General features: G+C 42.2%; 1 protein-coding gene across 1 annotated transcript; it reads left to right on the top strand.

Moving 5' to 3' along the window:
- Positions 1–93: 93 nt before the first annotated feature.
- Positions 94–16621, top strand: LOC306966949 (mitogen-activated protein kinase kinase kinase 5). Its single transcript, XM_079561809.1, has 28 exons — positions 94–509; positions 587–726; positions 1559–1746; positions 1879–2047; positions 3293–3399; positions 3552–3722; positions 3790–3902; positions 4696–4855; positions 5010–5160; positions 5242–5346; positions 5487–5536; positions 5645–5740; positions 6255–6339; positions 7496–7629; positions 7931–8058; positions 10270–10406; positions 10567–10672; positions 10757–10914; positions 11184–11382; positions 11455–11626; positions 12438–12603; positions 13066–13251; positions 13338–13443; positions 14133–14352; positions 14486–14601; positions 15626–15726; positions 15803–15879; positions 16473–16621. The coding sequence occupies exons 1-28, from the start codon at positions 173–175 to the stop codon at positions 16567–16569; spliced, it is 3975 nt and encodes a 1324-aa protein (XP_079417935.1). The 5' UTR covers positions 94–172; the 3' UTR covers positions 16570–16621.
- The last annotated feature ends 9995 nt before the right edge of the window (positions 16622–26616 follow it).

Below are 26616 nucleotides of genomic sequence, written 5' to 3'. Positions count from 1 at the left end.
ATGTCAGGAGGCGGAGTGTGCACCGGAGCAACAGGGCGGGCCGTGTGTAGGCGCTTCCCTGACGGGATACGCAACGAGAGGAGGCGGTGACGACACCTGGGACATTTCAGTAACTCCACTGTCTTTTCCCACTTTTCTGTGAGACATGCGTTAAATCAAGAAAGTTTGCAGAATGTATACAACGGAGCGGAGGCGCATGAGCCTGCGCGACCACAAGAGGAAAGACCCAGTTCGGGTCTCAACTGCTGCTGGAAGTTTGTGGCAGGACTCTTTGGCTCTGGAAGTCGGCTCTAGCGGCAAACAGCTCGCCTCTCCACGGACTCGAACGAGACCTGTGTCCGTAGCCTACATCGTGAACGAGGACGCGTCGGTGCCACAGACGGCAGAGAACCTGTCCCTGAAATGTGTCCAAGAAGCATGCGCGGACGCGAGCGCCGTTTTCACTACAATATCGTTTGAGCGGATCTCTCTCGGGACCACTGACATTCTGGATAGCTTCTACAACTCAGGCAAGTGCAGGCACGCTGACAGGTATGACCCGCGGCTGGACTACGCCCTTACAAAGTGTTTTGCACGTCTCTTCCAGATGTCGCAGTGGTGGAGATGAGCGACACTTTCTGCCAGCCGTCTCTCTTCTATCACCTGGGAGTGAGGGAGAGCTTCAGTATGACCAACAATATCATCCTGTACTGTTACAAGCAGGACAGTGACCTGCAAGCGGTCAAGGTACACACATTGAAGTAGTTGTCCCAAAGATGGTTCCAGAGAACAGTATTTTCCATATAGTCTGCAAACTAACTAAAGTGTGTGTACAGTCACTCTGACCACTAGTGACCTGACTTGGGAGTGGCATGAAAAACTGCAGTAAGCTACCTGCACAGGATTAGTTCACAGCCTTGTTTACAAGTGCTTTAGTGTGAGTCCTAACGATTTGGTTATGAGGCCACAGTAGCTTAGTGTCCACTGCAGGTCATTTCCCTGTAGAGGCTTGACACCATTTACTGCAAACTCTGAAGTCTGAACATACAGTCTATTCATTGAATTATTTTAAACTGTTTATTAAAATATGTAAAAACAAAGACAACAGATTCATTCAGAGGCAACATGGAGCACTTTTTTGTGCTCTTACATTCCAAGCAAATGCCACATGGCCAGGCGATGATTTTCCTGTGATTACTGTGCATAAGAATGTTCTTTGCACAATGTTTTTTTTCTGCATAGAGATATCAAGACAAGATAGAACCCGAGTTCCTTCAATTATGTGCCAGTTTCTCTGAGTTGCATTGTTAAGTCCTAGCGTGGTGTGTAAGCCTTAAACAAAGCCATTTAACATTTCCTGTGCACACATGACAACTTTACATGCAATGTACAGCATTAGCATGCCTTGTGCATTGAGTTGCCTTACCGTACCTTGCCATTAGCTTTAATGTCGTCATTATCAGAGCGACTACCCTTGACATCATATTAATACTTGTATTAATGCATGGAGGCATGTCCCAACAACTCTGCTGTGATTGGATGCACAAACAACCTAAACCTTTCCATGTGCTTCCTCCAGGAGCAATGTGGCTGTTACACATTCATCCCCTATGTAGTGTCACCTCAGGGTAAGGTGTTCGCCTGCGACACCACCATCATGACCGGCATCAAAGAGCTGATGCAGCCCACCTTCCAACTGGAACCTCTGCTCACTCCTCTGGTGGAGAGGCTCGTCCACCTGCTCAACAATGTGCAAGTTCAGTCCAGGTAAGAAGTTTTCATAACATCGCGACATGCAGAGGGGATAATACGTCTTGATTAACAATATTATTTTTGCCAAACTAAAATGGTCCGAAAACCTGCCGAACCCACCACTGTATTACTGTTGTGTCATTGCAGTGAGTACTTCAGGGAGTCGATCAGGCACGACATCCGACAGGCCCGGGAGCGTTTCCGAGGGCAGGCTCTGAGCGAGGAGCTGAAGAGGATAGAGGCTCGACTGGACAGTGTGGACCTGCTCACGCCCGACATCGTCATGAACCTGCTGCTGTCCTATAGAGACTTCCAGGTGGGCATTGGGAGATGGGGAGTCAGTCCATGCAAATTAAGAGTTTATTTTTTAGGACAATGCTTTTTGAAATTATTTTCGGCAAGGATTTCCTATTATGATGGGACTGATGACTCTTTTTCTATTTTCTTGATTCTTTAACTGCAATGTCCAATATGTTTTCGAACCACTCTTCTCAATGTGTGATGAATCCTGACATTTATTTATTTAATTATTGGTTAATTTGGTCAGGACAGTGCATGTTAATGAACACGCCACAGCGGGCACTGTTCCTCCTTTATCTGAAATAAAATAAATAGGTTTCACTTTATTTTACACTAAATTTCCCTACATTTAGTCCAACGCAATCTGCTTGGTAACGATGTGTAATAACTTGTACAAATATGTAGTACATACACAGTGGAATAATGTACATTAGTACTTTGGAGGTATATAATGTAATAAGACACAAGATGCTCAGGATTAGGGCTTAACCTGCTACTTGCCGCCCCCGCATCAGTGGGTTAGAGTTAAGGTTAGGATCAGGGCTTAGGGCAGCGATCTCCAACCTTTTTACCTGGTGAGCCACTTTTACAAAACAAAACCAAGAGAGAGCTACTTATACTTCGAAGATGCTTGTGTAACTATGCGACTTTGGGGGAGTTTGCCCCAGAGAATTAGTCTTTAAGCTATGTCAGCAAAATTAAAGATATTGAATTTGACTTTGTCCTTATACTTTGCTGTATTTACCAAGGGTTTATAGATTCTGTTCAAAATGGATTTGGATATAAGTACTAGATTTGCGTACTGTAAATTGATTTGTCGTATTAAGCAGTATATTGTGGTACTTCAGTATTGTCGCTCGACATTGTCAGCCTTTTCCTTCATTCTTCCATAATTTAGACTTAAATTCAATTCAATTACATATCGGACTCAGGAAGCGGCATCAACACATACTAAATAACAACTGTACTAATTGGAAGAAAAGTAGAGGAACCAAATCTCAAAAAATGCAAATAATATATTTTTGAATAGTTACATATGTTGTGTCTATAAACATGTACATTTTTCCTCTTACACAGCCAATGGAAACATGCACTGTTGCTTTGAAAACAGTTTAAACCAGGTTGCTCTGCAGATTTGTGTCAAAGCCCTGCAGCGTATACGTTTGATCATTACCAAAAATAACACTGTACCTGTTTATGCGCTTCTATGAGGCGCTGCATTTCAGATTAACGACCCGACTGTTTCTCGTTTTGTTTTCAGGACTACGACTCCATGATCAACCTAGTCGAGACCTTAAACAACCTGCCAATGTGCCTCGTGGCAAGACACCAGAATATCAAGTTTCACTACATCTTTGCTTTGAACAGGTACCTGCCGAGATCTAATTAAAATATCATAATGGCTGCTCTTTGTGTGTCAGTCACGTCTTTCATTCCTTTGTTGGCGCCCAGCGTGGGTATAATATACATGAGGTTGGGTTCCAGGCGCGTCCCATTGCCATCTGATCTGTCTTCCCCAGGAGAAACCACCCGGGAGACCGAGCCAAGGCCTTAAAGTGCATCCTGCCCCTGGTGGAGTCGGGAGGGAAGGTGGCGTCGGACGTCTACTGCCTGTGCGGACGCATTTACAAAGACATGTTCATGAGCTCGGAGTTCACGGACCACCAGAGCAGAGACCAGGCCAGCTACTGGTAAAGAAGACGCTGAATTCTGCTGCAGCCGCACCAATGCACTAATACTTCTATGTTTCACTTAAAGGTATGGCAAAGCGTTTGAGACGGAGCCCACTCTTCACTCGGGCATCAACAATGTGGTGCTCCTGATGGCGGCTGGTCATGAATTTGATACTTCCATTGAGCTGCGCAAAATAGGTAACTCATTTGAGATGCAATTCACAGCGCACGTTTTAGACATGTCCAGAAACAATAATGCAAATATGAACTGATAAACTAGCACAGGAATCACAAACACTTTCAGCAGGTTAGCAGATGGGCGATGGGTTGTTTTGTTGTTTGCCGAGAACATTATATATTGCCAATTTTGACCATTCAAATACTGATTTCAATTGCAATTAGTCATGCATCTTCCTCATTTTAAGTTAATTATTTGCCTGAATAAATTAGTTGCATTTATGTAGGCTATTAAACATATGTGGTGAGAATGTATGCAAGCATGAACACAACATTTTATGCCCTCGCACTTTGTTTTAACCTCTTACCCCCTGCCTTATCCAAGTGCATCTTCTCCAGTTCAGCATTACCTAAATCTTCTGAAGTCTTTAGGCCAGTGTAATGCCTCATTTGAAAGCTAAGACCTAAAAAAATGATCTTAGCGGATCTATGTTCTCACGTGGTTGCCGTGTTGTCGTCCCTTTTTTGTATGACATTTTGTGGCACTTTTGTCACATTTCTATTGCTTTTTTGTGGCTGTTTTTGTTGTGTTTTCATCTTCGTTTTCAGCATTTTTTTGTTGCTATTTAGACGCTTATTTATTTCCAAGTTTTTAAATTTGGGAAGCAGCAGACAAAACATGCTCGGTGCAGATGGGGGTTAAGGGGTCAATTAGGGTTTCCGACGTCTAACCCAATGAATGTGTTTAGGGACTTTCAGGTTTATACAGTATATTTCGGTAAAATCCTTCTGTATCATATTCTTTGGTCTACAGGAGTGACCATTAACACTCTGCTCGGGCGAAAGGGCAGCCTGGAGAAGATGAAGGACTACTGGGACGTGGGTTTCTACCTGGGGGCTAACATTTTGATCAAGGAGCCCAGAAAAGTCATCGAAGCTTCGGAGAAATTGTACAGATTGAAAGCACCCATGTGGTAAGACGCATTCAGCAGCATTATCATCTCGTGTTAATCTATCCAGGCTTCATAAACTACAGCTTCATTATGTTGTTTTTATTTGGTAAACATGAACAGGAGGGACAATGATGTTTTTGGTTTAAAAATCTCTCGCCACATGTCTTTCTCCCAGGTTCATAGCGTCCATCATGGAGACCTACATCCTGTACCGTCAGTTTGCAAAGTTGCCCGAGGTGAGGACGCCAAAAGAGGAGACCATGGACCTCTGGATGGAGCTCCTCCTGCAGATCTGCAAACCCACCATCTCCAAAGACCGCTGCCCAGTAACGCGAACATCATTGCCATTGGTGTCCAGTGTAAACTCTTAAAAGTGGTTCACATTGTAAATCGAATTCTGTGTCTAGGTGCTTATCCTCGAACCAAGCAAACTTCTCCAGCCGGCCGTAGTATGTGTGAACGAGGAGGACGAAAGCCGCACCGTCCAGTTGAGACACATCTCGCCCCTGAAGGTAAAAGGATGTCATTCTCGTGTTGATTTATGGTTGAATGACTCTGGCTTGTCCATTCCCTTAATCCCTTTCCCCATGGTGTTATCACAACGTGCCTTTTATGAGATAGGATTAACAATGTGACCATAATGTTTCCGCAGAAAGGCTTGCATCAATGGACTTTCCCAGCCTCTGCAATCCGGGGAGTCAGGTAGAATGGAAGAGTCATGATAACAATAACAATTACCAAAGTATTATGTAGAAAAGACATTGGGCCGAAGTTCTGTAAAGGGTGAATGATACTTCTCTTTCTCGTCAGTGCTTCAAAAATAGATGAGCGCAGTTGCTTCCTTTACGTCCACTACAACTACGATGACTTCCAGCTCTGCTTCCCCTCTGAGGCCCATTGCAAAGGGTGAGTGAGTGTACAATTACTGTTGACTGAGAGCCAGTCATAAACACTACATTGTGAAAGTGAACTACATACAGTGGTACTACAAGATCTATACCAAGACATAATTAGGACTGAACAAAGACAAAGACCACCCTAAAGGAGGACAAACACCTGAATAAGGATTATACCTGTTTTGGCTGTTTACATTTTTAGGATGTCTGAAATTCCTGTTAAACATATAATTCTGCTTTTTCTGAAATAAATACGCAAACACACATGATTAACAATTGTTGAAAACATTTTGCGCAATTTGCGATTTTAAGGCTCACTGAGGCAAAGACAATGGTAATGTTCCTTTGCCTTTGCCAAGTCTTATGTAATCAATATGAGTCATATTTCCTCTACCGCCTTTAAGGAAATACCCCGGATCAGGACTTTCGACCTACATCCCACACTCCACAACTTCAGACTGTATTGTGCAAATGTTGTATGTCCTCCTATTACTGTATCAATACTATATTTGTCTTTCCTGTAGCTTCTGTGAACTGGTGAACTCTCTGCTGCAGCTGGCCGTCAACCCGGATCCAGTCCTCAACCCTCAGAATAATGGAATCCTAGAGGTAAAGTTACAGTCACCCTGCTCAGTGAGAACATCTTGTTTACGAAACATGAACATCTTTCTGTGGATACCAGTTAACAGACTTTACTTCCTGTTATTGGCCAGAATTAGTCAGGAAAATCTTTCCTATGTTTAAGTGCTATTAATAATGTTCAAGAACCCAAACACACAATTATGTTTGTGTCAAATGTGGCTCTGGTGCTGTGGCATTCCTTGTAGAAATCCTGCATAAACCACACATGAACATTCTACAACATGATAGTAAGTTTATATGACTTACTATTATGTTGTTTTTCTTACTCACAGTCTATGTAAGAAGAAAGCTAACTCATTTTTTGTAAATGACTTAGAAACAAAAACAAACATCTAATCTGAATTACATACAGGAGAAGTTTATTTACCATCGGTGCGGGACGTGGAGACATGAACTCGAGACATTGCGCTAGTCCTACCATTCAAGTCTGTCTATGCTTCCACAGAAAAGGGATACATACCCTCTCAGAGCGTCACACTGATATGCAAGCAAAGTGGCGCCAGAGCACCACAAGGCTATGACAGAGACAGTACGACTTTACAGCTTGACCCAGTGTGATAAATAGCGATATAATGTTATCCTCTAACAGTGTATAATGAGAATACTTGGAGTTAATTTATTCATTTTATCTTTTCTATTATAACTTATTACTTTAAGGTGCATTATGCGACTTTTTATGCAAAACAAAAAAGTAGATATTTGTGCGTATTTGACCTACTGTGACCCATTGGCTGTATTAGTGGTCAGAACTACGCCTTTACTTTTTACCACGGTGGTCTCTACAATGCTTCAGGATCAATTGTTTTGTAGGTTTTCTGGTGAGAGGGTCCGTTAGCAGTGAAAACCTTCCAAACACCATGAAAGTAATTGGCGTCGTGCTGACCACTCATACAGCCGCTGGGTCACTTCAACGTCAAATACACACAAACATCAACTTTTTTTCTTCATAAAAAGTCGCATAATGCACCTTTAATAACAATGTTGAATTCCTTATATAAATATCTCTCTGGTCAAACTACAGCTGTATTTCTGTTGTATGCATCACTGTTTGCTTGTCAAATTCCTCTTATTGCATGGAGCACCCCGTCCACAGACCCCTCATTCATTCTGTGTGTTCCTGTAGTACATCTACGAGACCAACGAGAACGGAGACAAGGTGGTGCTGGGAAAGGGCACGTACGGAGTGGTGTACGCTGGGAGGGACCTGAGCAACCAAGTCCGCATCGCCATCAAGGAAATCCCAGAGAAGGACAGCACGTAAGGCGCTTCAAATCCTTCTGATTCTTGTGGAATTCTTGTCCAAATTAGGAATGTATTTTGAATCTTTGAACACATGCGAATGCCAGTGGTTTTACGTGTCTCATGAGGGATAGATGTATCTTTGGATTTCAGTAAAATCTCCAGAGCGTTGATGTTTATGGAACATTTTGTGGTGGTGGAAGATGTTCTGTAAAAGCCGCAATGAGTGAATTAAGCGTGAATTCGCAGCATGAGTGAATGAACACTGTTCCAGTCACACTTGTGAGATCAATAAAGTCTTATGTTGTTTTATCTTCAGATATTCCCAGCCTCTTCATGAAGAGATAGCTCTGCATAAAAGACTCAAGCACAGAAACATAGTTCAGTATTTGGGCTCGGTCAGTCAAGATGGCTTCATCAAGATCTTCATGGAAGAGGTCCCTGGAGGTATGTAGTCTTTGGGAATACATGGGTAGAACGTTAAGGAAGTCTGCGTTGCACTGATGAGTGTCATATACAGGAAGTGGGTGTGAAGTGGCCTGCTGCAAACTGGGCTAGCATAACCCACTCAAATGTTGAGACACTAAAATATTATGTTTATTCATTCTTTTCTTTTTCCACTCAATAATAAACTAATTTTACTGTGCAATTTTGTGAAAGTCACTGCATCTCATTGAGGGAATGAGATCTTATTCTTTCCAGTATTTAAATTGCACCATAAATGCACAGGAAGTACGGTATAATAACTACAATCCCACAAGTCTGTGATTGCATGCAGGGCTTGACATTAAGTTACTAGCCATCAACTGATTTCATTCACCAAAACTAAAACGTATATTTAAAACTTCACTCTAATGTTAATTAGATAAACATAGAAAACCCAACCAAAAATAGAGTCACAGCTTTCCTTGGGCTTGTATTAAATGTATCGTTGTTGTTGGCTACTCAGCCTGCTGTAGTAGGACTATAGCAGGTTTATTGTGACAGAGAATGGGTGCAGCCTGTAGCTAAACTGAGGCAGGAGGCTACAGTCCATCCAGACCCATATCTCCTGCCACATCAACAGTTTTTTCCCCTCCACCATCAGACTAATGAACGATAAAAAGACCCAATAACTCTTGGGGTGGGAGTCAATAAGCTTGTCTTCTTCCCACTCCTTTTCAAGCTAGTATATTATTATTTTTTCTCTCTCTTTTGTGTCTGTGTTGTGTAGCTCGAAATAAAATATATCAAAACTCTGTATCAAACTCATGAACATAATAACCTGTTCCAGCCATTTGCACTGCTCTGTTGCACTACGTGGTCTGTCCACAGATCTGCTGCTATCACTTAATGCACCTGCACATCTGTGAATGCACTCACATTGTTGTTGTCTTTACCATTGTTTCAATGTAATCTTCTTACGCATGCCTTTATAGCCTTATAGCTTACGTGTTATATGTTTTATGTTTCATGTTGCACAATCGACGAGAAAAAATCCTAGTTGAACCAGACTCAGATTCAGAAAACTTTATTGGTCCGAAAGGGCAATTAATTTGTAGCAAACCTCATAACAGAACATTGCACAAACACATCACAGTCACTCACTGTGTCACTCCCAACAGTTCAGACAAGAGTAGATGCTCAAGAGAGCAATTATTGTCCATAACAATAAAAATAGGGTACATTTCAAAAGGTCTATGTTACTTGATAAACACACTCCCTTCAGAATTCAACAGTTCAGTGACAGGGGGGACACAAGAGTTGGAGAAATAATCAGATTTCCAAAAACATACATAAAAACGATGTCCCGGAGGCATGAGCATGGAGAGGCTTCGTACATAAAAACAATAGGAGATTCTGGTCACATGCAGTATATGACCCACAGTCTTCCCATAGGGACTGTAGGTCTCTTTGTATAACTCTATTGATTTTAGAGCAGATTTTGACATTGTTTTGCAGTTTATTTTTTATCTTTTACAGACAAACCCTTGAACCAGCAAACAAATGAAAAAGTCAAGAGGCTCTCTATGAAACACAGTGTTTCCCACACATTGACTAAACTGTGGCGCACCGCCTCTGAATCAACACCGGCCGCCACATATTGCGCGTCGTACAGCCGCAGTGGTCAATTTGGCTGCAGGGGTATCATTTGGTGCAGAAGTGCTTTTCTTTCAAAAATATGGACATTAAGTGACCCCACACTTGTGAGCTTTTATTTGTTATAGAAAAGAAATGTAAAAAAAAAAAAAAAACAGTACATTTGTAATGTGCTGTTTTCCAGATGATTCAAAGCACACACAGCAAAAGAAAATGCAAGAGTGTGTAAAGACAAACTTGTGGGATTGTAGCTGTAATGTTGGTTGCAGATTCATCTCATCCCACACAAATACTGCAATTTCTGTACGTTTATTGTGCAATATAAATACTGAAAAGAATAAGCTTATTCCCTTAATGATATGAAGTGACTTTCACAAAATTGTTACATTATTCACTTTAACTTGGTAAACGGATACACAATTAAATAAGTAATTTAGTAGTAATTTTCTGATTACTTAAAGTCATTTACTAGTAAAACTGATGAACTCAGTTTCTCAAAAGTGGCTAGAAACTACTTATGGTGCATCCATCCTGTACTTGTGCAATATTGGCATGAATCTTTAATTTTTGTTCCTGTAGGAAGCTTGTCCTCCCTGTTACGCTCCAAATGGGGTCCGCTCAAAGACAATGAGGCAACCGTTATATTCTACACCAAGCAGATCCTGGAAGGACTGAAATATCTTCATGACAACCAGATTGTACACAGGGACATAAAGGTAACCTAACTCTGAACACTGCACAACCCAAACACAGTTTTAAAATTCATACAGTGGCAATATGTAATTTTGTTTTCAAGTTTTTTTTCATTTGAATGCCATTGTAGAAGTGAATGAGCAATCCTGTGAGGTTTTTCCATGTTCTTTATCCTTTCAACAGGGGGACAACGTCCTTATAAACACTTACAGCGGAGTTCTTAAGATTTCTGACTTTGGGACGTCAAAAAGATTGGCAGGAATCAACCCTTGTACTGAGACATTTGCTGGTGAGACGGTCACAGTAAACAGTGGTCAGCCTTTGGGCAGTGTACTTGTATGCTAAGTGGCGAACTTACGGATTTCATTTCTAGGAACACTTCAGTACATGGCTCCGGAGATCATAGACCAGGGACCTCGGGGTTATGGGAAACCAGCTGACATCTGGTCCCTGGGGTGCACCATCATCGAAATGGCAACAGGCAAAACGCCATTTCATGAGCTGGGAAGTCCACAGGCAGCCATGTTTAAGGTAATGATGCAGCGAGGTCTGGTTTAGCAACTTTATCCATCGATTTCAAGTGATGATGGAGCTCTAGAGTAACATTTTGCGTTGGCTGCAATAATGCACCTAATACTGAGCACCAGGACATACATCATTTAGAAACCCCACTTCAGAAATGCCCTAAAAGCATCCGACATTTCGCTCCCAATTGTAATTTTAATCTGAATGCTGTTACGATCACATACATATCGTGTCATACTGTTATTACAGTTGTGTATGTTTTCTGTCCTCTTGAGGTCGGCATGTTTAAGATCCACCCCAAGGTCCCGGAGTGCATGTCTGACGGGGCCAAAGGCTTCATCATGAGATGTTTTGATCCTAATCCAGACGACAGAGCGACCTCCACAGAGCTGCTGGCAGACACCTTCCTCAAGTCCCAGAGGAAGAAACAGAGAGCGTCTCTAGAGCATGAAGTTACTGATGCTCTCTCCGCTTGTGAGGCTCATTTGTGTTATGCTTTGATCCATGTAAGTATTTTATTTGACCACCATCTTGTTGCGCTCTCAGCTGACTACCAGAGGAGCCTTTCTGTGCCCGTGTCCATCCAAGTAGAGGATGTTGAGGATTCCTACTCTGGCTTTGTGGACCTGTCCTGTTCTCTGGACCTCAGGAGAAGCATGTCCTACCTCAAAGTCGATGAAATCTCAGACAGTCCCACAAGCACCAGCAGCTTCCTGTCGTGAGTAAACGTGAAGCTTTTCATGATTGAGCTTAATTGTGCAGGCATCACCTTATTGTTGAAGAACAAACACGCAGTGTGGTGGCAGGTGACAAAGCAATGGTTTCCTGTTTATGCAGTGCACTGATGCCAGTCTTTTAAATCATTGTATCTTGACACATGGTGTCAAGATACATGGTGCTGAGTAGCTCTGAAAAGTAGCTCGTAAATAAACTGAAGTTTTATTAAAGGGCTTCTTTACAACTGAGTGCACAAACACCGAAAGTGTATACAAAGCTTTTAAATGGTTTGTGCATTGTATTGTTTGCCAGTAGCAACGTTGGAGAGTAACTAAATACATGTATTTAGAATACATATTTAGAATACTCAGTCTGTGTAACTGTATTCTGGTGAAGTTACTCTCTCATTTGAGGGTATTTAGAATACAGTTACTTTCCGAGTATCAAAGGGATGTATTGCAGTTAATTAATAATTAAATTTCAGTTTCATATTCATAATATATTCATAGCTCTATGTTATTTGGGCATTTACAAAATGCTTTCATGCATTCTGAATTTGTGACAAATAAGATCATAACAGTTGATGTAACAAGTGTAGCGGCATGTTTTTAATCATACGCCGTAAGTAATCAGAATACAGTACTCTGATTGGACAAAGTAGTGGAATACATTACTAAATACATTTTAAGGCAAGTTTTCAGGATTCTGTAACTTAATACAATTTCAAAGTATTCTCCCCAACACTGGCCACTAGTATGTCCATAAGTGGCTTCTGCTGTCAAGTGTTTCCATAATTTGATTCTATTGTCCAGGATTCCCGATGACACTCCAACTGACTTGAGCAGCCCCTGCTCCACAGGGGAGAGTGTGGGTCTGTTCATGCTGAGGAAGGACAGTGAGAGGAGAGCAACTCTGTACAGGGTCCTGACCGACTACATCAGCCTGGTGGTCAGCAACATCCAGGAGTCTGGGCTTCAGGTCATTCACACCACCATAAACCTATATATCTATGTCTTGTTATGTATTTAACAAGCATTGCGATATTATGCACTGTATTTTGTGGCAGACATTTTTGAGAATATATTACAATTACTAACTGTCAAACTATGTATCTAACCATCCAAGTTGGCCTAAATAGCACATTATTTGCATATTATTAAACAAGTATTTTTTTCATCCATGAGTAGTGGTAAAAGCAAAAAAATAATAGGTACCAAGTAGGGTAATCTGTTGCTCGATTGCCCCATAGTAACCAATGTTGCTCCATAAATACTGGTCTCATTCAGTAAAAATAGCTTCAGTCAGACTATGTTCTTGTTTTCCTTCCCTTTTTCTCTGAAGCAGCCTAATATGGTGAGGCAAAACATTGGCAGGGAATAAACTTGCTGACTTTGCCAATAAAACGTCCATGTTAAAATGTAGATCTTTTCATCTTCATAGAATGGGGATGGGCCGTTCCTTTCTGCTGACGACATCAATGATCTTATTAGCTGCTTGCGAAACAACATCCGCTCCCCAGACCGGAGGCAGCTGACTACTGGCCTCCTGAACCTCCGGAAAAAGCTGATCTCGGAAAAAGTACCCCTGAACAGCCTGCAGGTGGTGCTCTTCGGCTTCCAGGATGCGGTAAGTGGGAGTGCACGGCAGGTCACAACTGGCAGCATTTGAGGAGAACATTGTTTTGATTTTTTTCCTCTCCTCTGTGTCTGTAGGTGAAAAAAGTCCTGAGACAGCAACAGGTGAAGCCTCATTGGATGTTTGCTTTGGACAATCTGCTGAGACAGGCTGTACAGGACGCCATAACGGTTCTCCTGCCAGGTACTGAGGAAAACTGACAGTGACGCTTTAAAATCACCACGGGATGGCTAAAATGTATGGTGTGCTTGTTGAGGGAAATTCTCCAAGTATATTGGCTAAATGCTTAATCCTACTACAAACAGGACTACTGCAATAACAAGGAGTATTTTAAACAAGCCCAGGAATATCAACATTTGGTTAAGGTTAAGGTATACTTTATTAATCCCCGTAGGGAAATTCATTCTCTGCATTTGACCCATCCTCAATGCCGCTGGGGCGACCTGTAGGAGCAGTGAGTTGCCAGCGTGGGCCGGCGCTCAGGGACCCATCTTCATGATGTGCAGCCAGGCTGTTTTTTTTTTACCTGCCATATAAACACCTACTGCTTTTATTAGGTCACACCACTAGTTTGCTGCTTGTGTAACGTTTCACCATGTATTTACTGTATTACTATATAATCAGCATACTGTACATTTGAATAGAGACTCTGAGACAAACTGGCGAAGGACATTTCAATAGAGCAAAATAGATCTCTGTGGACCTTTTCTTGAAAAAGGCTTTCTGTTCCCACTTTGCTAACAACATTTATTGGTTTGGCGGAACAGTTGTCTTGTTTATTCGCTGCATTTTGAATTATGCGGTCAAAACATTTTTTTCAAAATACATTTTCAGTTGGCATCATCTTAATATTTTGCCTGTATTTATTACAGATCTGAAACTGCAGTTACAGTCTTCGTTTGAGGGTGAGGACAGCAGCAGTCCTGAGGATCTTCCTTCAGACCTAGATACTCCGATAATAAGCATTCCTGGCCTGCAGGGGGTGCAGTTTGACTACCAGCCCTCAGCTCCCAATGGGATCCCCAGCCCCCCTTTAGACACGAACTGTCCCCTCAGCGAGTCTTTGAAGGAGCTGCGGCTAGAGACAAGCAGGTAGATTAACCTAATTATAATCCCACAGCTCCAGTGTGTATTCTTCTTCCTCCATTGAAGATAAGGTGGTGATTAACATTAAGAAATACAGTGATTTTTGCTGAGTCAACAGCTCTTGCTGTCTGTGTTGCAGACTTCTGAGGCAGCTGAGTGAGAAGGAGAGAGAGTACCAGGAGTTACTGAGAAACTCCCTCCAGAGTAAACAGGAGCAGATAGAGGCACTGAAGAGCTCAACAGTCAACACTCCTGGTAAAAAGATAAGGATGTTCAGTGTGTTCAGACATCAACAGTGAGGAGGAGCTCGAATGCACAAGCCAGCAAATCATTATATATTTGTCAACTGACTATGCAGACAAACTAATACTTGCAAATATATTAAATGAAAATGATATTCTCTATTCTACAAATGTACCTCACAGTGATCACTTGCTAATATTTCATTTTAAACTACTACCTTTTCTTTTATGGTGGATTTTCAGGTGCCGGATTCATCTGACCATTTTATGCATTATTCATTCTCTCTAGAGCAGTGTTTTTCAACCACTGTGCCGTGGCACACTAGTGTGCCGTGAGATATTGTCTGGTGTGCCTTGGGAAATTATCCAATTTCACCTAGTTGGTTTTTTGAAAACAAATGCATTATTAGCCACACATAATGCACCGTTTTCGAGTGTCTGTGCTGTCTGATCGGCAGAGTAACCATATAATACTCTTCCATATCAGGTAGTTAATTTCTTTGAGACAAGAGAATTAGTGATGCATTGAGGTATTGTGGCTAGTGAGACTATACAGTGTTCCTATTCAAGACACTTTGATGAGAACGACTGAATATAGGCTACAGAGTTAAATTTTCTGCTGGTGGTGTGCCTCGTGATTTTTTCGATGAAATAAATGAGCCTTGGCTCAAATAAGGTTGAAAAACACTGCTCTAGATACTTAATGGTGTTTAGCCAATCTGTGTCTATGGCCCTTCCGGTCACTCATCTAACATTCACGTGCAAAGTGGGTGAATGAATCACACCTTCAGTTTTCTAGTTAATCCATCGTTGACACATTTCAAAATTAATAACTCGAGGTGTAACACGGTCTAGATTGCTTCTGCGTTACTCAGAGCCACTTGTGGTGATTGCGTTTCTCCACACTTGAACAGTGAATCCCTGCCACTCCTTGTCTGCAGGCTCGAGTTGACTCGGATGTGCTCAAACTTGACTCTTCTGTTTGGATAATGATTTTACCACTGTCTAGTTCTTTAACGTCCTTTGTGTCTAAACAGTGGATGACATTTCAACTCCCCTGAACAACTCTTCTCCTGAGGCGAGGGCTATGGTTCGCTGGCTCAAGTCCGTCCCTGTGGATAAAGACTCTATTGACAAGGTAGGGATTAGTGATGAATGTATGAGTATACTGTAGGGCCCACTCCTTGCTTCACTCACTGTGCTGTTTTCTGTAGCTGCTGTCTCACGAGTTCTCCTTAGATGTTCTGCTCGGCTTGGCCTGCAGGGAAGATCTGACGTATAGTGGCATAAGGTGAGCTGCCGCTGCCCGTTTACCTCACAGAGCCAGTCAGGCAGAATCAGTGACCATATAATGATGTATTCAGTATTTCTGGATTTTAAAGCAGTACAAAGTAACACTCATGCCACTAGAGGCAATAAGCGCCACTGCAGATGTTGCGTTTTTTTACTCATTAATTGTCCGTGAGCGTAAATACTACTCTGACAGAAAAGACAAAGGGAGAGAGGGATATTGTACATCCAGTTACACAATAGAAACATTTTTTTTCACTCAAACTTGGCTCTAAATACGGTTTGATTGGTGCTAGCCCGCAGTTAGCTTTGCCTGTTAGCCTGTTAGCCTCTTCGTTGTGTTTCTATTGGTGTGTATTGGTGACTCCGACCCGGTGCAGCAAAGTTGCAATTGTGGTGACACCAGGGGGAGATGAAAGACCCCCCAATCATCCCATTAACACTTGTATTACCCCTAGAGGGACTACGGGAAGGATTTATTAAGATGAGAAAACAAACACTGATGCAGTTGAATTAAGAAAAAAAAAATCCTGCGTACATTTTAAGGTAAAGTGCATGTCATGAAGTGTCATTCCACGTTTCCTCTTCTTTCAGAGGGGGCATGCTGTGTCGACTCTGGGCGGCCATCTTGAGTCACAGAAGGACACAGCTCAGCACTCACAGCGAGGAGAAAGAGGACGGCGGCTCCTGATACTGCTCACCTTCCACGCGCAAGGACACGTTTATCGACAGGTCAACGCATACAGGCCCGACTGACTTACAGCGCGGCGTTCCCTTTCTACTACCGTACTCGCATGTGTTGCATTTAAAGTCCGAATACATTTCTATTGTATGTAACTGTACAGCAAGAATAACACGTCTTTGTATTTTAAGCAGTGCCTTTTCTGTATTGTAAAAACTTAGCTGGATCTAAGTTTATTTAAGATGTTTATGGGTAATAAAGGGATTGCACGGTAGAGCCTGGAGTTTGTTTGTGAGAGCAGCGGGCGAGGCGTGCACTGGAAGGAGTGATGATGCTGGTGACTAGCCTCTGAATTCCTCATGTGTTTCTTCATCTGTTTTTACATTGTTGTCATCGCCTTAGAAACAACTACGCAGCCAGTCGAAGGGAAGCTGTAAACCAAGCTGCTTTTCTGACTAGTTTTGCCCATGTCAACTGGTCACACAATGTAGCGCATATTTAGATTATTTTACTGTGTGTGTGTGTGTGTGTGTGTGTGTGTGTCCTTATGAAGTTAAATGCGTCTCTGCTCATATACACTTTTCCTTTTCTTTAACTTTGTAATCAATCAGAAAAAACAGAATCCAAACTTGCATTGATGGAGTCTCTTTCCCCCTATCTGGAATTATATGATCATATTTTGAAATCAGAAAACCACCAACTGAACACTATGTGCATGCCAATACTGGTGTCATCAAAGGAATTGGCACAAAGGAGAGATTAGGTTTGCCCTACATATGTCCTTGATCTTTAACAGTGGAAATACCCCATGTCGGTGCTCCCGAGAACTGCTGAACAAAACTAAACTAAACTGTTGGTCATATTTTTGCCAGTATTCCCCATTGCCTTCAATTTAGCTTCTGCACTGCAAACCCCCCCCCCCCCCCCCCCAAAAAAAAAATCAATCTTGTCATGCCTCGCCCTCAGTGTCCTTGAACGCAACCACACTGAGAATTAATCACGGTGATAGCTTCAAGTCCTCCTTCTCCATTCATATTTCAGAGCATCAGTTATCTAATGCGCTAGCTTAAAAGACAAGCGTTCCGTGTTTGTAGTCGCATGGCTTTCTCAATGTTTCGTCTTGAGAAGATCTTAAGTTGTATTGTCTTTGTGGTTGTAAGCCATGTTAAAAGTATCGCTGCCAGAGGGGATTGTGTGATGGTCTTGGGGAGGATTGAGGACACCGCCCAGGGAGGCCCACAACCTCAGGGATTACAAGGCTCACCCTCTTCCTTTCCGGCTCCTATTAGCGCACACTAACCCCTTTTGTACTGGTTTGCATCAGCATGGAAGTATTTCCTCTGCAGTGCAGGATCACTGTATGGCTTCAATATCCTAATTTTGAGTGGATTGTGATCATGCCTCAATACACTCTGACTAGTGCATTTGCATTTTATCTACAAGTGATAAAAACCCAACGGCGGAGTCTGACCTTAATACTCCACCGTGCTTACACACTCTGGTGACTATACACTTTTAATAAATTTGCCGAAAATGATTGGTATAAATGAATCAGACCAAACACATGCAGATGTCACAGTACATGAAGATGCAAGGGTTTAAAGTGACCCCTGGAATCGGCATTTGCACAAACTTTGACTCAGCATCGCATCATTACCGTCATTTCTTACACAATACTCGTGACAGCAAAAGTTTGTTTACTTTTTGACCCATTGCAGTTTGGTCTTGCTCTGCACTTTGTGGTGGAAAGACCCTTCATAGCCACAGCTGCCACCAGTTCTTTCAGATCACCACGATACAGCCTATCCAGGGGTTTCAACTGATACATGATACGGACTGTTTCCATCAAATTAACCATTCATCAAACCAACATAATCCATCTTTTGAATGGTCGAAGTCTTCAAAATGGCCCCCATGACTGAGACAAGGTCATGTGACCGAAACCCTTGATGGTGGTTCCAAACCTGTTTCGAACTGTGAAATGGCTGCAGAGAAACACATCTCCAGAATCCAGAATCATGATGAGGGAAATCCACCTTCTGACTTAATAGGTTTTAAGCAGGAGAAGTCAGAAAGTTTATCATTGTAATGATCTTTTTGTGTCAGCCCTTCATTTCATTATTGTTAATGGTGGCACTATACTCTCACCTCACACCTTAACGATGAAACGGGTTTGTCTTTCCATGTTAAAACAAATGTTTAAAAACCTTTTCTACCGGCATGAGTGCCTCAGACTCATGTTGTTTATGCCACAGTCTTGGCTTTGATCAGCAAGTCTATTTGTTGATGATGATTTAATCAAGAAGGTTCGGGGTCAATTCCATGGCCTGGCTGACCCTTTCCCTGTGGACTTTTCCTGTTCTCCTCGTGTCGGGGTGGATTTCCCTCATCAAGATTCTGGATTCTGGAGATGTGTTTCTCTGCAGCTATTTCACAGCTCACAGTTAAATGCTCATGCACTCTGTTGAAATAATGTGTAGCCTTTATGTAGATCCTGGTGGCTTAATGTAGACCCATGGCAATCTTATACACCTAGACCAGACCTTTTAAAGAAAAGCTTCAGTATTAGCACAAACCAGACACAACACAGACATATCACCACACGTTACATCTGGACAGAGATACCATCCCCTCACTTTAGCCTTTGTTGTGTAGAATTAATCCTGGCAGTAATCCAAACAACTAATCTGTTTCTGCCAGCCTACATGTGTGTTGGTATGTAATACTGTATATGGCGCGTGTCAGTTGGTGCATATAATGTGTGACAGAGGTTCAGAGGTTGACCCAAAGACCTTTCACCTGATTACACATCCTCTAAAGCCACCGTCAATCCTTAAAGAAAATGTTCAATAAATTTGGCGTAATAAAAGAACAGGCATAATTGTGTTTGACCCAAAACAAACATAGCTTTACTATAATTGGCACATCTGGGTTTAGTTCCTCAAACTTGAACTCATCAAACTTGTGTTGAAAGCCTTTGAGCTACTTGGAAAAGTCCAGTCATATGGTTTTCAGATGTGCTGCACACCGGCTTCTCTCCGAGGTCAAAATGGTTCAACGTTATTATTACGGCTCAAACCCATCCTGCACAAATGTATTGAGCCTTTGTTTACGGCAGAAGCTTCGCGTGGTGAAGGTTCAGAGGTCAAAATCTTTGTAACATCATAAATCTCGCCCAGAACTATTTATATGCAAATGTTTACAAATTTTCATACAGATGTCTAATGCGGGGAATTAAAGAGGTCTAAGGTCAGACAGTGGTCAGCTACTAATACTCTTCTTATTCTGTTCACTCTTGGTTTCTGTCACCTCGACGTGGATAGACAACAAGAGATTCTGAGCATATAATAAAAATATGGGGCCAGATATCTCCTTCGCTGCCACAATACACAAGAAAAGTGCTTAGATAATATGGTAAATAATATGCAAACTGAGAGCTTGAGCGTAAAAGTCAAACATGCTCCAATTGTTTTCTTGTTATCTTGAGCTTTTGGAAGCAAATGTGCAATATTTAAATCAGATTTTTCTGCAGTCAAAGGAAAGCAGCACCATCTGCACCGAGATGAGCTAGTGATGTTTTCTGTTCCCGTTCCAGTCAGGTCTGAGGAGACAGTGGCTTTAAAGGTACGTTACGGAACTTTTTATGCAGAAAAAAAAAACTTGATATCTGTGTGTATTTGCCTTTTTGTGACCCAATGTCTGTATGGGCTTTATATTCGGACACGATGGCCTCTGCAACGCTCTAGGATCAATAGGTTGTCAGGTGAGCGGGTCCGTCAGCAGTGACAATCTACCAGAAACTTTAAAAAACCTTTGATCAAGGAGCATTGTAGAGAAAGCAAAGGCGCTATGCTAGCCACTCATACAGCCGCTGAGTCACTGAAAGGTTAAATGCACACCAATAAAAACCTCTGTACACATAAAAAGTTCCATAAAGCACCTTTAAGAAGTACTAGAACTACAAGCTTCATGTTAATGAATGTGCACGATGGCACAGCGGTTGGCGCTCGTGCTTCACATTTACAAAGTCCCAGGTTCGATCCCCACGCCGTGCATGCTCTACCTGTGTTTCCCTCACCACTAAAAACATGTACAATAGGCCAAGTTGAGTGAGTGTGCTTGAGAGTGCAAGTGGCGGACAACGGATGGAAATTATTATTGTCCATTGACATGCTCTGTCCCGACCAAATAAAGAAATGTATGTACATTTTAAAAAAAAGAATTATTTCCAGATAAGGGACTTTATTAAAAAAGAAACATCTCTACTTGAGAACACTGGGGTTCAGATTTGGAAAAGCTGTTTTTTGGATCACGCGAAGTGTCAATTAGTTTGTATTACAAGACATTGAAACATAATTGTAAGCCTGGTCTTCCATTGCTGGCTCATGCCTGGGGAAGAGAACTGGACATTGATATCACAGAAGAAATGTGGAGCAGTATTTGGAACGCTGCCAAAAAAATTACTATTTGTAATCGCTCGTGGGCTTTGCAACTTAAATTACTACATCGAGCTCACTTGGCCCCAAACCGGGTGTCCAAATTTAAACCAGGCTCCTCTTCACAGTGTCCTAAATGTAAAATACACGAAGGCAGCCTCACACACTGTCTATGGTCATGTACCAAGATCCAAGGATACTGGGAGTCGGTTATATTTGAAATCAGGAAAATTCTTAAAATTAACATTAATCTTGATCCACTTTCTCTTCTCCTTGGCTTACCAAATCGGCATATCAGCAACAAATATAGTAAAAAATGGTATAACATTCTAACTTTTTGTGCCCGGAAGAACATTTTATTGCAATGGATTTCTCATAAGTCCCATACTGTTTCTGGATGGAGAAAGCTTATATTGGAGTATATCCCACTTGACTTTCTAACATGCCTGGTCCATGTTAAGACGGATATATTTTATCTCATTTGGAAACCTTTTTTGGACTACACTGACGAACCTGTGTCCACCATTCTCTCCCGTGCATTAGTCAACCTCTAAATAGACTGTACATGTATGTGTGCGTGTGTGTATGTATATGCATATGTATGTGTGTGTGTATCTGTGCATGTATGTATACATATGTATGCATACTTTTTATTTTTATTTTCTTCAATATGTAAGCTCCCCCCTTGCTGTGTTACTGAGCAGCTGTGTGTTGTTATGAAAATGAAAATTAATAAAAAATATTTTGGAAAAAGAAGAAAAAAAAAAAAAGAATTAGACACTGACTTACTCACATATGCACTAGTACAATGAACAGTGTCATACTCTTGCAAGTGAAGCAAGTAAATATACACAATGACGTTACACCTCTGCGTGTCTTGCTAAGTGTCTGGCCAAAGGGGACAATGTCAGGGCGCTGTGTGTTTCGCAAATTGATGCCAGGGGTAGGAAAGATTGGTGTCATTCCTAGTCCAAAAACAATGAAGGGCCAAGTCTCCCCATGGTCCCCATTTTCCACAAATAGTGTCATACAGCATGTGAGGTCATAGGGTCTGGAGCTCCACTCATAGGATTTTTATCCTAAGGAATAGACTGGTTTGACTTGAGGGAGTGTTGATATGTCTCTTGCGCGCAATCCTTTATCAAAATCAGAACAAAAATAGCCTAAATAGCCTATCTTCGGAGTCGGCTTTTCCCCCTGGGCCTGACATCGCCTTCCCCATCTCAAAACGTTGCATAAAAGCAGCTCTAATTTAGAAAAATGTTCCCCCATAGAATGAACAAATGTAGAGTCGCACTTAGACCAGCCAGTGCGGGTTTAACAGTGCCACTTTCCTGATTGGTCTTAACCCCAGGCCTCTCAACAGAAAGTTTCCCTCTCTCAGACACAACCGCGGGTCAAGGAAAGGAACTCCCCATCTCATTCACGCCTTTCCTATTGGATCATCCCCCCCCCCTCCTCTCGTTTGTCCGGGCTGCGGGTTGTCATGGTAATTAAAGCAGGAGGGGACGGGGGGCTATTATTGTATGGGCGTCGGGTATGGTGCAGCGGAGCGCGCATAAACTGAGGACGCGCTGGAGCAGAAGAGAGGTGGAGGCAGAGGAGAATAGTAAAAAAAAAAAAAAGGGGGCCCGCGGGGGATAGAGCCAACTCCACGTGTTGGAAGTGAGAGCACGTTTCGCCCACATTACGTCATGGTCCGCCCCAGCCTGCAGAGCCCGCATTCAAACATCGTGCCGCCGCTGCTGCTGCATCAGAAAGGCATATGAGGCAGAAAGATGGAGAAAAACGGCCCGCGGTAAAAGACACCTGTTGTTGTGCCCCGGCACGTCACGTGACTTTGTTTACCAGCGCGCTGGATGGCACATGAGCAAGACGCTTATGTAATTGGGGATAATAATAGTGCACATCATAACACACGAGACAAAGTGATTATTGGCCGCCTATTGATTGGCCTTTGGTTGCTGTTGCTAAGGACATCACCACACTGCTCTACTTACGTTCTTTTTTTCTTTTTTTTTAACCGAGCACATTTTCTCCAGTTTGGCTTTACCCAAATCTAAAAGTCTCAACAAAAAATAAAAAAAAATAAAAGGGACAAAAAATTCCACCAAAAAGTGACAAGAACACAAAAAGTAACAAAAAGAAGCTATAAGAAAGACGAGAACACAAAAGAGTGATGGAAAAAAAAAATCAACAAGAAAGCCACGAAAGAGTAGAAAGGCAAAAATCCAAAAGTGACCAAAACATGACAAAAGGTTAGGATCGGTTTTGTAGGTCTTAGCTTTCAAATGAGGCACTGCACTGCCCTATAAGCTGTCCAGTCCAGAAGCTTTCAGATTTGAGTAATGCCGAACTGGAGTAAATGGACACGCGGCTATAGCGCTTGTGCTTCATAGCCAGAAGGTCCCGGGTTCGATTCCCACCTGGACGGGGCCTTTCTGTGTGGAGTTTGCGTGTTCTCCCCGCGTCTGCGTAGGTTTCCTCCGGGTACTCCGGTTTCCCCTACCACTAAAAACATGTACAATAGGCCTGTATGAATGAGAGTGTGTTTGAGAGTGCGCATGGGGGACGACGGATGGAAATGAGCCAAGGCTACAATCCGGTGTGGTGTGTTTACATGCATGAGACCCATCATTAACACTGTCCCGACCAAATAAACAAATAAATAAAGAAGTTAAGGCATGGGATAAAGAGGTTAAAGCAAGGACGTCAGATTGCGTAACCCAGAACCCTCAAAAAGCCAAAATATTTACTGTGCGAACAACACTTTGTACCTTTAAGAAAAACTCTGGGTGTGAAATATTTTAGTACTTCAAACTTTAGTTATAGAATTATTTTGTATCAGTTGCTCATGGCAAACTGATTCTGATTGCACTATGACTTTATGACTTTATTTACTAAACACAAATGTATATGCTGCACTTGTAATTCAGCATTTATAACAACTTCAAAGGCTGGGAGATGCAAAAGGTATCTCTATTTACTTTATTAACCAGACCAAAAAATATTTATATTGTTATCCTTGCATTAGAATAGAGAAGCTAAAACTGGAGCCTTTTTTCATTGCTTTAGTCATTTGCCCAATACTGTATATTTTTCAGTTGTATTCTCTTTGTACCAGGCACCAAATTCTCTCAACCTCTGCACTGGCTGTCGGCGAACTCGTATACCTGTTATAAAACATAAAACAGCCGTAGGATTTCTGCATTAACTTGAAAAGCGTGCGCCAGAGCCAGCAATTACTCGTCTGTTGAATGCTGCCCTCCAATGCATCAAAACCCTTTTAACTCCAGACGGCAGCGGGGCACACAGCGAGGTAAAGAGGGAGATGTGGATGATTTAGTAGAAACAGTGGTCCTTTTCCCAGCTCCCCGAGGAGATGCACAAAGAAACAGGCCCCTCTCCCACACTTCACCCCTCCCTTATCCCGCGGATGCACCCAGAACGCATGCTTTTTTTTTACACTCCGCCGTGTGCTCAAGAGCCTGATGAAATCATTCTCCAAGCACAAAAGACTACAGGATCATAGATTATGTCCAAGTCAAGAGTCTGAACAGGGAAAGTTGGACCTTGTTGACGTTGGTACATCTCCAAAGCTGACTTACAAAATAAAATAAAGCGTTGTCTATCAGAAATTATGACCTTTTCTGACAACCTAATCCCCTACTGTGCTATTTCAGTACAAGTATATTGTTTTTAGAGTTTTGATCCACCCTTCCTTTCACAGCTCCACCCTCTTTCTTTAGTGCTGCTGCTCTCGGCTAAAAACACACATGGGTTATTGAGAAGTCTATAAGACAAGGCTCTATGTTCATGGGACATTGTGAACATTCCTGCTATTGTTACTGCATTACGAGGCTGAGGTCTCCCTGCCTTTCACTGTACATGACCTCTGCTCTCAAGCTGCTGGATCTCTTACAGGGATCACTGAGCAAGAGGTGAGAAGGGGAGGCAAAGACCCATACAATGAAGTCGGGAGATAGATGAGTGTGGCGGAAGGAATAGTTAGGGATTGATAAACTCTGCCGCTTAGATCCTGACAGGTAGAGATGATGGGAGAGAATGAAGGGCAAGTGGTGAAGAGGCTGAGGTGGCAGATGGTTCTGCTGCTGGAGTGGAGCTGGGGCAGAGGAGGGTTGTGGCAAGTATTTGACCTAAGAAAAATGTGTCTACCTGGATGACTGTTCTGATCTGAGGTTGCTGCAGCTGGTCAGGTCTAGGTTCAGCAACACTACTGTATGTGCCCAAAGAATGACATCAGCTGACTAACTGAACATCCTGAAAGACCAGATCCTTCCATCACTGGATTTATTCGTCCTATATGGCATGGGCATATTCCAAGATGACAGAGCCAGGATCCATCGGGCAAGAAAGAGTTGTTCAGGGAGCATGAAAAAGATATCATTTTCACACATGGATTGCCACAGAGTGCAGATCTTAAACCCCACTGAGAATCTTTGGGATGTGCCGGAGAGGACTTGGCGCATGTGGTCACACTTTCCCATCATCAATACAAGATCTTGGGAAAACATTAATGCAACACTTGATCTTTTGACAATGAAGCAATGCCAGTGACTGTGTGACCGTTTTTTTTTTTTTTTGGTGATGACATTTTTTTTGTCATGCAATGTATAAGTCTTGTATGAATGGCCTGTGAGTTACAATGATGGTTGGCGTAAATTACCATTGTGTCCATTGGTAAGACACTTTACCCACTTTTTGTATCAATGGTCATTTTCCTTTACTGAATTGAATGGGTACTCTTTTCCTATCGGTAAAGTGTCAACAGGCATATACTAAACAGTAACCAACGTCAAACAGCTGAATAGACTAATATGAACTTGTGTGTTTGTTTGTTTGTATACTTTATAATATTAGATCTACAATATTAGATGCCTCAAACTGATCAAAATGTCAATACTCTGCCAGTATTAAAAAAACGTTTGCACCAACAAACGCTCAATCTTTACAGTGATGTTTTGCACTTCGCTAAGAAAGTGACAACTGTTTCTTAAGGTGCAGGATTAACTGAACTGGGCTCTGCAGCTGCGGCGTACAACCTGATTTTCTTGAAAGCAAAGAAAATAAGCAAAGGAGTGCCCTGATCTGGTGTGAGGTCAGGTGCGCTTTGAAAGACAATGAAACCGCCACCAACCCTGCACACTTTGGAGTAGCGTGGACTTTTGTTGAACACATGTGCGTGTCTTTGGATGAGTGGGAATGTGCACATATGTTCTCTCAAGAGAGCCAGGTCAGGCTTTTAGAGTTGGGAGAAAGAGAAAGAAAGACAGGCTTAAGGAGAAGCTTTGGGGACGATCGCACAAAAGGACAACTGCAAAATACTTCAACCACAAATTTAGGATTTCATTACAAAAGCATTTTTTGCACTTATCTAAAGGTGCAGCATATAAGGGCCCCTTAGTTAAATAAATTCCTCTCGGTTATAAGCTTTGATCATTTACATATAATTTCACTATAGTTGGTATGCACAGAATATACACATGTGCGCCCATGAAACAAACCACAAGAATATAAAAGGACTATTGGGGGGAACACATTAACTTATAACAATTACATTTTAGACCACATGCCCCTCCCCCATGACTTGAAACCCCCA

This window comes from Gobius niger, assembly GCF_951799975.1.
Source record: "Gobius niger genome assembly, chromosome: 8".
Taxonomy (NCBI): Eukaryota; Metazoa; Chordata; class Actinopteri; order Gobiiformes; family Gobiidae; genus Gobius; species Gobius niger.
Note: the sequence above shows the minus strand (reverse complement) of the source record. Positions and strands in the feature narration are given on the sequence as shown.

Excerpts from the sequence above, each read along its gene's own strand:
- LOC306966949 (XM_079561809.1), top strand. The coding sequence starts at position 173 with ATGTATACAACGGAGCGGAGGCGCATGAGCCTGCGCGACCACAAGAGG. Across the intron at positions 5,741-6,254 it reads TCTGAGGCCCATTGCAAAGG|CTTCTGTGAACTGGTGAACT; the intron begins GTGAGTGAGTGT and ends TCTTTCCTGTAG. Across the intron at positions 12,604-13,065 it reads TCCAGGAGTCTGGGCTTCAG|AATGGGGATGGGCCGTTCCT; the intron begins GTCATTCACACC and ends TCATCTTCATAG.